Consider the following 12,284-nt stretch of genomic DNA (forward strand, 5'->3'; position numbering starts at 1 on the left):
AATCTGTAAACAGGAAGAAAGGAAAGTAGGGCAGGAGCTCGACACAAAGCATGACTCCGAAGACAAGGGGCCAAATGCGGAGGCACAGAGCACCTGCCATTTCCAGCGGGCTCGGCTGGGCCCGCTTCCCTGCACCTCAGATCTGCCTCCTCTGAGCTCCTGCCTTTACGAGGAGTGAGTCATCTTGCGTCAGCTGAGGATGGGCTTTATGCAATTATTTATTTATGTCAAACCCTCCTCCCTGCCACCATGCATCCCTGATCTCATCCCCCTCAGAAAACAGATGCTTTATTACATGAGGGCTGGAAAACTCCATCTCACTTGGCTTTTGCTGAGGCTCCTTGTTTCCCAGTGGCTGGCTAGCAAGGAGACAGCAGGAATGAGCTGCGCAGCACCTCAAGGGCAGTGTGCTCTCCTTGCTTTGCTTTTTGGACACCAGCATCCCTGTCCCTGCAGGGTGGGATGGAGCAGGGAGCCTCCTCTAGTGAACAAACATGCTGAGGGATGTTTGCAGACACCAGCAGGCTCCAGCCTACACTCCCCCCAGGCACAGACATTGCTCAGGTGTCATAGCCTCAGAAGGAGAATGAGACCTTACAGAACAAGGCACTAAAACACCAGGGGAGGAATTTCCCTGTTTAGCTCCTGCTGCTGCAGGAGACTCTTCCCACCTTCCCACTCTCTTTGCTACCAGGTGTGTGTTGTTCCCCTCTTTCTGCTAAAAACAACACAGCATCCTGAAGTGGACATAGACCACTGGCTGTACCAAACAACAGTGTGTGGTGGCAGGGCCAGACACACACACAGGTGTACAACATCACTATCTATTGCTGACAATTCCCAGGAACACCCTGGGGCCAGCACAGCATCCCAGTTCATCCTACAGGACAAGCAACTTGGGGCAAAGGTGGCATGTCTCATGTCCCAGCCACAGGAAGGTAGGATGTGATTCCAACAGATGCCACTAATTTAAATTTCACACATGAAATCCTTCACCTACTGAACTGGAATGATTTCCTGCAGATTTTTCTGATGCAAAGCCAAACTCGGCTCTAACTAGTTATCGATTGCTTCCATAACACAGCTCAGGACTGAGCAGGAAAACACAGAAATGATCGGCAGTTAAGGAATTCAGGCTTTCCAGAAGATGACTGGGCTGGGGAAGTGGGAGGGGTGGTGGAAAGAAAGTTACTCTAAGAAATGATAGGAACATGTTCCTCAGTTATTGCATCCAACTGTTTCTGGGTGCAGGCTTGAATAATTTATGCATTAGAACTCTCATCTCCCACAGAGAGAATTGTGATGATCCAAAAGTCACTGTGCTTTAGCAGTGGGTTCAGCTTCCCCCAGCCACACCAAAAGGCTTATCTCAAAAGTGGAGCAAGGATGTGAACACAGCCGTGGGGGAATCTGTGCCATCAGTCCGTGGATCACATTCCATCAGCCTGCACAAGTCACCCTGGCTGGGAGCACTACCCAAGAAGCATCTCCAGCCTGGAGAGTGAACTCCTTTCGTTTTCTCCCACATCATCCACATAACCTTGGTGAAATGCACTTGGTTTTACTCAGAGCTCCCACAGCTCCACTCCCAACTGGTGTAAGGGGAGAGGTGTAAAATCACACTTTCCCCGCAGCAGACTTACCCCATACACTGTCTGAAACCACACGGCTCAGCTGTGCTCCTGTCCTCATCTCACTTTACATTCAGCACAAGGGCTACAGCTCCCCAGCTGCTGCAGGCCAGGCAGGAAGGTTTAGAGGGGTAACTCAGCCAGCCAAGTCTCTCACATGCACAGCTACCTGCTGCAGGTGACCTGACTTGCAGGGCTGCAGCCACTAGCCCCAGGAGAAAGTTTCCAGGCAGTCCACATCACAGTGCTCTGCCCTTGTCATTATGCTCCACTGGGGAACAATTTAACACCCACAGTGGCTCTGGGCAGAAATTCCCTCCTCCAGCAACCTGTCTCTGCAGGAGGTTGTTATAGTAGCCTCCTTCCAGCTGTTCTGTTTAAGAACAGACCAGAGTGCTGGGAACCATCCAGGACAAAGAAATCCATGCACTGCCCAGCCACAGGTATGCTGTCATGGAATCAGTTTTTAAGAGGCAACCATGAAGTGTTTTGGGAGGAAGCTGAAGTGGAATTTGGGTTTGAGGAAACTGTAGGAAAGAGCAGCTATTAAGTTACCTTGATCCTCTGATGGGGGTTCCCAGACTCCAGGTGATGAGAAAGGCTATTTGCTACCATCTTTGCCCCATATTCCTTTTTTTTTTTTTTCATTTGGAAACCACCTATGAGTTTCCCTACCTACTGCCCTGGCAGCTCTAACTTATGCTACCCTTGAAGGCCATTATGTCTGCTGAAGACCTACAGATGATGCATTAACCAGAGACATCTCACCTCCAGCCACCCCCACAAAACAGCAGCTACATCAGCTCTTGTCTGCTGAGACCTTCCCTGCCCAGAGGGATATAAGCCTATCACATCACTGCTTGTGGGACAGGTGAAGAGTGAGAGGGACTCAGAGGGGCCAGAGGGGGCCTGAGGATTGCACTCCCACCTGCAGGACTGCAGAGAGGTGAGATGCCAAGCTGCTTTTCTGGCTGTGGCTCTAAACCATGCACTGCTTTTCCTTCCTCTGCTCCAGCTCAGACATACAGAAGTTCTGTCCCACAGCAATGCCTCTTTCATCAATACTTTAAAAAAAAATCACCTGGAAGTGTGAGGAAAACTGTGCTTCAAAAGATTTATTACATATATTTGTACATATTTTACATGAATGGAATGTTAAACATACAACCTAAAAATCAATAAAAAAATATTTTCATTCGTGATTATGTACTGGCAAACCACTGAAAAGAGTACCTTAGAACAACTTAAGTCAACTTGCAATCATACTGCTCAATTAAAAAAAAACAACAACAAAACAAACAAATATATTTTACATTTACATTAGACATTGCAAATTACATTCCAATTTCTGCTCCGGGTAATGAAGGAAGGTATCTTGTCCATTACCACTGCACATACAGGTGGCATTTCAGAAGCAAGCATGGACTTCCCTCTAACTCACCGTGGGCAAGGTTAGGTCTGTAGGAAGAGGCATACAAAAAAAAGGGAATACACACTCTGCTCCCTCCCAGCAGGTATCTGCCAAAGGGTGGGAAGAGCCAGAATGAGATTTGTAATCAAGGGATAAAGGTTAACGCTGGATCACCACTCATTCAGTGCCACACTGCAGCTCTTAAAATTTGTTACAAGTAGTTTTTATGTAGCTCACTAAAGCATCCCCTCTACAGCTAAGCCACCTCCCTTCTTCCTTGAAAGTTATAGTGCTTTGGCAATATCAGCTAGGGGAGAATTCTTCACTGTATGGTAACAAATATTCCAGCTTCATCTTAATATATACAAGAGCATAGAATCAAGCTTTGATTTCTCTTTCTCTTAGAATTTCACACCTTGAGAGCTTGTGACCAGTCGTGTTGAGAAGTGTTTACTATGAAATATAACATATCAGCATTAAAAGGGACAGATTTGAAAGAAAACAAGAGGAACAGGATTCAGCAACAGATTATGTTCTTGCAACGTCGGGTTACTTACACTTGAAACTCTGCCAAAATCAAGCAAATCCTATTTATCGTTGCAAAATCTTTGCCAAAGCACACCCAAGGGCAAAAGTCTCTCAAACAAACACACATAGATTAAAAGCTGCCAGAAAGATCAGTGAGTAGGCTGGCTGCCTTCTACTTCTTTACACAGGCAACTTATTAAATCCAGGACAGAACCAAGTCCAGCCTTTTTCAGGTGCAGGATATTCTTATGGTGCAGGATATTCCTTTTTCAGGTGCAGGTTACTCCTATGGTGGTTTACCTGAGCAAGTCTTCAACAACTAATAATGCCCCACAGTGAGGTCATTTTACAGTTTATCCCATTATCAGCTCTGATGTACTAACTGAGACATGACTTTACAGAACACAAGCAGCTTGGAAAGCCAGCCTATAATTGTGGAGTAAGATAACCAAATGTAATTTAAGAGTATGGACTGGATTGGTTTTTTTAACCCCCAACAAGCTAAACCATCTCCAACTTGATTTTAGAAGCAACTTACTTATGTGGAGAAACAGAAACATCACAGATTTTTCATTCAGGAAAACAAATCCTGGACATAGTTCTGTCACGGATTTCTCACGCAGAGTGTTTTGAATGACAAAAAGTTAAGGTAGGAACTGCATGAAAAAAACCACATTTGGCTGGATTGTAGGAAATCCATAAGAAGCCTTCTCTTACAGTTACAACCTCTTAGATCACTTTTGCTGATGCCAATGAAAAGCCTATTCATATAGGAATATGGCCTAACATATATCTCATCTTCAGCTAGGCAGAGAAGAAACGGATACTATAATGACTTTAAAGCTCGGAAGGGTGGCAAGTGAATCATCAAATATAGCACTCATCAAAAAAAGAGAGAATCCTCCACTACCAAAGGTGAGCTGGAAGATCCCATAGTAGCACTTCTGCACTCCCAGGTGTGTGGTAGTCTCTCAGCAGGAAAATCCCAACAGCACAGCAGAATTAGTACCAAATTTGCACACAAATACTCCTTCAATACAGGAAAATGGCTAAAAGCCACAAGAAACTCAGAGAGATCACTGTCTGCATCAAAAGCAATGTTTTGCCACCATTTGCAAAGAGAGATAGTAACATCCAAGTGCCAAGTCCCTTGCTTTTGGTGGAACACGGAAGAAATGGAGCAAGTTTCCAAAGCCTTCACATAGAAAAGGCAGAGCACTAAAAGCATTCTCCAGCACATCTCGCATATTAGACATATCCCTCCATAAACACCAAAGATCCACATTTCTCAATAAAAATTATCTTTCCCATATTTGCTGAGATTTCAGTTGCCTGGGAGTCTGTTGTACCAGCTCTCCAGCCTTTCAGCAAAGCTTAATTAAAAACCCAGTGCTCCTAAAATTAAGAAGTAGGATAAATGTATAAATATTGAGATTCAGTCATAAACCCCCTTTACATCATAAGAGGAGAAGCAGGGAAAAAAACCAAGGTCACAAGTATCCACCCACATTTTTGTACATACCCTACATGTTTTCCCTTCCAAAATACCCCAGTACACTTCCCCTTGATTATGACAGCTAACTTGACTACAAATAAGACCATCTGTTTTTGGCTTTATCCCTCCCAAAATTAAAATACCAATAATTTGTGGTGTGCTTCGTATTTTTGCTTTTACATCCTACTCAACTCATTGCTGAATGTACACACTGCAAGAAAATGAGCTACCTCCTTCCAAAGGGAAGCATTATTATAGATATACTGACTTGTAAGTGCCAGGACAAAGGGTGCCCTGTGCTGACAGCAGTCTTGACTCCCTTGTTATTGTATGGGGTATGGTTAAATACAAACCAACTCACAGCCACCTCCACTATGAACTTCAAAACACGAGCTGCTACTGAAGAGACATGGGTATGTTACAAGTTCAGAAAAATCGCACATTTCAAGACAGTGTAAAATCTACTCTTCCCCTGCTGGCAAGCAGCATGTTTATGGCAGACCTGAGTATGGGAATTATTTCACACCCTTACATACTTAGGGAAGATATAGGCCAGATGACAGAAAATACTCTGAAAAGCACAGAATTGGCAATCTCAAGATATTTACAGGCAAAGAAGCATATCGCACCGAAATTGAAGTTATTGCTTCTTGTGGACAAGCGTGGTGTTCCTTGTTTGAGACACAGGACTTGTTTGGTGTTTATTTTTCCCTTCTGAAGCACAATGAGTTGACACCCCTGTGAGGACATTTTCAAAATGAAGGTGTTGTCTGTGACTAGAGCTGTGCCTACAGCATGGTCATCACCAGCTGATGGTGACAGAAAGCGTACCTAGGTGAGTTTCCACTGGTGTTTTCAAACCCAAGCATCACTCTCATGCTTCCAGGGTCATTCCAGGCTTGGTCTATCTTACAGGTTTTGATACAAGAAAACCTCCCATTGTCTTTCAGAAGAGATTTATGGATACCAAGAACATCAAACTAAAGCTGACCTTGTATCAGTTCCTCAAATAATCCAAGGAACTGCTGCTCTACTGTGCTGATGGAAGCAGCCATGGACTCTTGCCTGCAAAAGCTTCACCAGTGCAATAGCTAGTGATAGCTAGTGACCTGCTTTTCCAACACTGTTCCTAAACATGGGACAACAGTCCCAACTGCTGGGCCTTTAAATCAGCTACTTCCATCTGAATACAGAAGATGAAGGGTTTTGAGGAAACAGTGAGTGAACTAGAAGTATGAACTACCAAAACTGAGCTCAAGTTGTACACAGATTTATGTTTCTTGTATTTACGTACTTAACCCTCAAGCCAAAGACTATCTATGACCTCAGAGCACAGGACATCAAAACACCGACCTACCCCCTTTACATGGCTACAGGTGAGTTTCTGCAGGCATGAAGCCAACAGTAAACATTAAATCAATGCAAATGGAAAAGTTTTACTTTCAGAAGATATCAGGAGTTTAAAACATTGGGAAAATGGGCCTGCAGGCAACACCACTATTTGAGTATCACAGGTGCTGTAGTTCCACATCCCCTCCCTCCCTCCCCCAAGATAATACAAGGCAACACAAATATTCTCATCAAAAAAGGACTCTGTACAGGGAATGACTGTACATTTGATGTGACTACAGAATCGAATGTGTGACAAAATGATTCTGCTCCCACTGAAAAAGAGAACTCAACAGGGCCTCATAGCTTACAGGTTCAGCTGAAACCAGTGATGCAAGCCCAAAAGTATAGAAACTGCACTGGCAATTATGACAATTATCTAGTTTGGACTCCTTTAGATTTGCAGCGTAACAAAGGCATTTTACAGAGCAACATTCAGGAGAAAATGTTATCCAGGGAAGAACTGCTATTCAAGCAAGATGGGAGAGTTTAAGAACATGAACTGCACTTCTTCTCCAGATAGTGGTAGTTGCTCCTGTTCTTTGCCCTTTTTGATATAAATCACAGCAGCAACGGAGAGAAATGTGTACTTAAACAAAACAAACAAACAAACAAAAAAAAACCAGAATCCAACCAGAATTATTTATGTACAAGAAAAAGTCTGAAGTGTTGTGCAACTTATTGTAGCCATTGAAACTAAGAATACTGTTGCTAATAAATATTCATAAACTCTTCCCTGTGTTGTGAAATTCAGAAACTACTACAATTAATTATCGATATAAAAAGTATGCTTCTAAACCCTGATATCTGTTCCAGTTCATTGTCTTTAAAAAAAAAAAAAAAAATCAATTTTAACTGTGATACTTTGTGGGAACTAATACATATCCACAGTTTTACTTGGTGTATCCACCCAGAGACAACCTGTGTTTTGTGGAGCTCTGGTACACCAATATAATACAGTAAAATAATAATAAATTAAACAAATGCAGATGAATTAAAAAAAAAAAAAAAGAAGAAAGATAGAAAAAACCCAAACTAAACGAAAACCCACACTGTCAAATGGTGGTCTCCACACGAAGACACCAAGGGTTTAGATGCAATGTACTACAGATCCTGCGACCAAAAACCACATTCAAACAAGGAAACATGAACTTGCGCATGTTCGAAAAATAAACACAAATCCCACCTCGATGTAATCTCACCCATGCCTATAAAAACCTCTCCCCATGCCCACACTTGCAGTTATTCATTTACACCTCAGGAGGCAGCCTGGAGATGAGAGTAGTACAATAAAATAATTACCTGAAACATCTTTAAAAAAATACCCGTTAAACAAATTACCTTAACTGGCAGCACTTAAAATTGGTAATTCATTTCTTTTTCCTATTTTAAAAAAAGTTGCATAGCTGTAAGATTTTGCTTTGCTGCATTTCTTTCTGTCATTTTGACTCATGAGCAATAAAAGAGACATTTTTGTTACTTAAATAGCAATACAATGTGCAGATTTCAACAATCTCTATAGCTTGATCAATATAAATTAGTTACCTGTCTTGGTTTTACTCTTTGGACTGCATTGTGACAAAGGTTTAGTTACAAAACTTTGAAATACAGTATTCCTACACAGAGCGGGTTATGTTTTCTGTTCTTGAAAAAAGTGAAGAACGTAAAACAGGGTGTGAATTCAGTAAATTAAGGTCACACTGTTAGATTTTATTTAGTTTGCCATGTACTGTTCTTCAGCCAACGAGAAGGTGAAAACGTTCCCACTCCGATCTGGGGCCGTTCCCCTGCGAGGGTCTCAGAGAGCACGTATCAAATGTCTCCACTTCCACTGGAGGCAGTAGGAAACATGTCCAATAACTCGCTTCTTCACAGAACCAGAAGTTGGGCTGAAATTTGGAACTTTGGCCTTCGATACAAAACAGTGTCAGTAATGTCTCTGGGGAGTCGATTGTTACAGGATGTGCAGCATTTTCAAAATCCCTGTGTGTCCTTTGCATGAGTGTTTGGTATACTGAGCACTACTGTCAAGTAACGGTGTCTGCAATGCTTTCTCCATGTCACTGTCCATCTTTGCCTTTTTCAGCCACAAAGAACTAAGTCTCAAGCCAGGCACGCTGTGTTCAGCAAGAGAACCTCACATCTCCTATGTTTTCTGATCAGTGGAAGCAGCTGTTGGAAAAGCAGAGGAGAAAATGCTATTATTTCAGTACAGAAACCATTCAAACAGCATGAGCACAACAACTGAGTTTTCCTCCCCTTTTTTTCCTAAGTCTCCAGTTATCACCATCCCTGCTGTGGAAAAAGCAAATAGAATTTAACATGAGGCTGGACAGCCATAAGCATGTACAGAGACACAGGTGTTCATGAACAGCATGCAGCCTTCTGCCACAACCAGAGACTGGGGGCAATATAGGAAATGTGTTTGGTTATTAATTTTGGCTAACACTGCCCTGAGATCAAAACAATTATCTCAGTAGCACGATATCTTCCTTGAGGTTTTCTTTGCTAGCCCTACAACACAGACACATGAAGCAACATGAAAGGAATGCACAAATAAATGCTAGTCATGAATACTTCTGATTTTTTAAAAAATTTCCTTCAGAACAACAAAACCAAACTCTCAGCTACCAGATAGGATTTCAGATATCTCTATTTCTCTAAGAATTGTGATTGTTGGTGTGCTTTGCAATGCTTAGGGGCAATTATTTAATGTAACTTAACGTTTCTGAGTCAGTCAACTAAAGAATAAATCTTTAAACTTTTAACACAGAGTGCAGATCTGCAACCATTAACACAAAACATAAGCTGGAAAAATGCAAACTTCTGTGAGATGGGATAGAAACATGTCAACATTTTTCATTTATTTATATGCTTTAAACATTCTGGAATGCATTAACATTAAGGTAGTTTTGAAAATACCTAGTTTCAACCTTTTCATATGATTCCAAAAGACTTCTGTCAGAAATACATGCCAGTACTCACAGAACAATCCAAAATGACTTGTAATTGTATAATTTTAATTTTGTTTCATTTCTATGGAAAAATCCTCTTAGAAAGTTAATGCTAAAGGTTTCTTGACACTGACTTGCCACTTTCCAGTACTAAAACTGGAAAGACCACACCATGCAAGGATGTAGAAACCTTCTGCCTATATTGCAATATACATCAATTCTTACTGATTAATATTGTCGTTCTGAGACATAGTAGTAAATTCACAATTAAAAAGAAATAGTACAGTGATTTCAGGTAGTCAAGATATTTATTGTTGGAACATAAATAGACATTACCTAAAAATATGAGTCTTGTCTTAATCTGATGGATGCTCAGGGCAAGATCTATTTACTTCAAACCATTCATCTATGCAGCTGTTGGATACATGACAAAAATGAGAACAATTGACATGAATACAAGTAATATTTAGCAGTAGGATATGAATATAAATTGGTTTCTCCATTTCAATGACTAGTAGAATTTTATATTATACAAAGAAGTATATGCATACACACACATCACTGGAAAAATTAATAACCCCAAACCACAGTAATACTTGGGTATTAAACAGTGTTGAAAACCTAAATTTCTTAAGTGTTAAAATTTTCTAAGGAAACATTTTACAAATTACAGACTTCATACACAGGTTAATTAGCTACTAACATCATCTTGCTTGTATCATTCACTGACATTTTACTTTCTGTAAAGTACAGACACTTATGAAAAAACAATATGAAAGAGGTTAAAAAACCAATCCCCCCCCCCTCTGCCCAACTCTATTAGCATTTGACGAAACTTAAGCCCACATGACCTAACTCCTCAGCCATGATACACATTCCTTCCTCATCCAGGTGATTTTCCAAGAATGAGGAGTTTGTAGCAGGGAAAATGAACTTCAAATGCATTTGGTATAGATGCAGAAAGATGTAATTTAAAAAACAACTTTAAGGCTGCTACTGCTGTTTCTTTGTTATTTTTAAATGCAAAAAAGCAACTCAGTTTAAGCACATCTTTAAGCACCCCTTAAGAAGAGTTACCATAAATGCAACCTTGTGAATTTTACATCCATTCCAGTAAGGAATACTTGCCCTTTATGATATATGCAGAGGCAAGGCAGCCGTGCTATAGTATCTCCTTGCTGCAGCTCTTCCAGGCATATTGCACACTCCCCAGCGTCTTTACTCAGCACATCCTCTGGGGAAAGAGCACAAAGTGAAAGGGTTAAGAATTAGACTACTACAAGCAAAATGTTCTTTATTTGGAACATCATGGACAGCCATAGAAGAAGGTATTTTTTGTCCTGCAGAAAGGCAAGGATCAGTGACACACCAACTGACTGAAGATTCATTATGAGAACCCATGCTCAGTTTTCAACTTGGAAGTTGAGTTCAAGCCTGAATGTAATATTTCTCTGACAAGGCACTGTAGGTAAACAACTAGGTAAAGCTCTTCCTAGCTTCTAAACACTTAGCCTGTCATTTGATTTTTCTACTCTCCTACTCATCTCTCTTGTATACATCTGGCTTTCTTCCACCAGCCTTGCTGGTAACTCATATTTCACACCTTCAACTTCTTCTCACCACGCTAGCATGTTCTACATCCCATCCACCTTTTTCTCAGTGTAAAGTATGAAACTGCCAACTGTAGGAATGTGAGATTTCCATGAAGGAAAGGTCACTGCTGTATAGCTCCAATGAGTCCTGGAGACTGAATTTTTTGCAGCATTACCAAGTCTGAGAAAAAAGGAGGAAAAAGTAAATTACTAGGAATGCAGAAGAGTTGGCTTTCACTAAGAAGTTTCTGGGAAAACATATTATTTTTAATAAAAACCTTCTCTCTTGGACACTTCTCTTAGCCAGAATGTGGGATGCACAATTCAGTCATACCACAAACAGAAGATCACATAAGGCCCTGTTTGCCAGATGCAGATTAGAAATCCCTGTTAGACACAACCTCACACTCCACAGGGCACTCCCAACAAGAGACCACATAGCAACCAAACTGGCCGATCAGAAAGGTGCACACTTGGCAAAGTAAGTCCACATGTTCAAGTTTCCATGGTTTCAAGAGAAAAGCTTCCTCTTCATTGCTAAAAGGCACCTCGAGTGATTGCTTATGGAGAGTACCTTTTGCAGCTATGACTGAGAAACCAGCAGATCTGTGCTGTTCTCTCCTGTGGCTCCATCACCACTGGCATTCCAAATACAGCGAATGACAGACTACTAGAAAGCTACCATGGCAGCAAGAAAGTAAAAGGAAATTAGTCTACATTGTTTCCATTAAATGACAGTCAGTTGTCTTGCAGGTGCTTGAGGTTCTAAAGCAGTGCTTATTTCAGTCTCCACTACATTCATTGGTTATTCTAAAAATCCTGTATAATGCCACGTGCGTAGCACCATGATGGAGATGTGAAAAATATCTTGCATGAAGTGAACTATTATAAAGAAAACTATTCAAAACAAAAATATAAACAATATACATCCACCACAACAAAGAAAATTTTAAAATGTATTTTAGGCACAGTAAACTCCTGTTGTTCAATCAGAAACTGTAAGCTTCTCAGAAGATTAGAGATACTAGGGAGACAATGTAATTTAAAACAATAGAAAATATTTTAAGAACTCTTACCTGTCAACTTGCCCAGAAGAGGGTGCTACGGATAAATACTTCCTTGAAGTTGGATTTTGGTATTTGATTGCTTGGGGTTTTTTTAATACAAAGGTATTCTAATGTCTGACCAGGAGGCAAATACTCTCCAGACATTGTCTGGCTACAGAGATATCAATCTTTGTCTGATGCTGTCAGACTTCATCCTCCTAGACCAAAACTTTACAAG

General features: G+C 41.0%; 2 protein-coding genes across 2 annotated transcripts in view; both read right to left on the reverse strand.

Annotated features, from left to right (window-relative positions):
• Positions 1–2,731: 2,731 nt before the first annotated feature.
• ZNRF2 (zinc and ring finger 2) overlaps positions 2,732–12,284 on the reverse strand; it is a 58,611-nt gene continuing 49,058 nt past the window's right edge. The window contains exons 3-5 of the mRNA XM_059485783.1: positions 10,537–10,642; positions 9,745–9,822; positions 2,732–8,626 (exon numbers count right to left, since the gene is read on the reverse strand). Coding sequence (XP_059341766.1) covers positions 9,765–9,822; positions 10,537–10,642 — 164 coding nt within the window. The 3' untranslated portion in view covers positions 2,732–8,626; positions 9,745–9,764. The remainder of the gene's footprint in view (positions 8,627–9,744; positions 9,823–10,536; positions 10,643–12,284) is intronic.
• MTURN (maturin, neural progenitor differentiation regulator homolog) overlaps positions 10,618–12,284 on the reverse strand; it is a 123,494-nt gene continuing 121,827 nt past the window's right edge. Inside the window, exon 5 of the transcript XR_009419753.1 lies at positions 10,618–10,642. The gene's annotated coding sequence lies outside the window, so the exon portion shown is untranslated. The remainder of the gene's footprint in view (positions 10,643–12,284) is intronic.

The sequence above is a fragment of the Ammospiza nelsoni genome, chromosome 1 (genome assembly GCF_027579445.1).
Source record: "Ammospiza nelsoni isolate bAmmNel1 chromosome 1, bAmmNel1.pri, whole genome shotgun sequence".
Classification (NCBI taxonomy): domain Eukaryota; kingdom Metazoa; phylum Chordata; class Aves; order Passeriformes; family Passerellidae; genus Ammospiza; species Ammospiza nelsoni.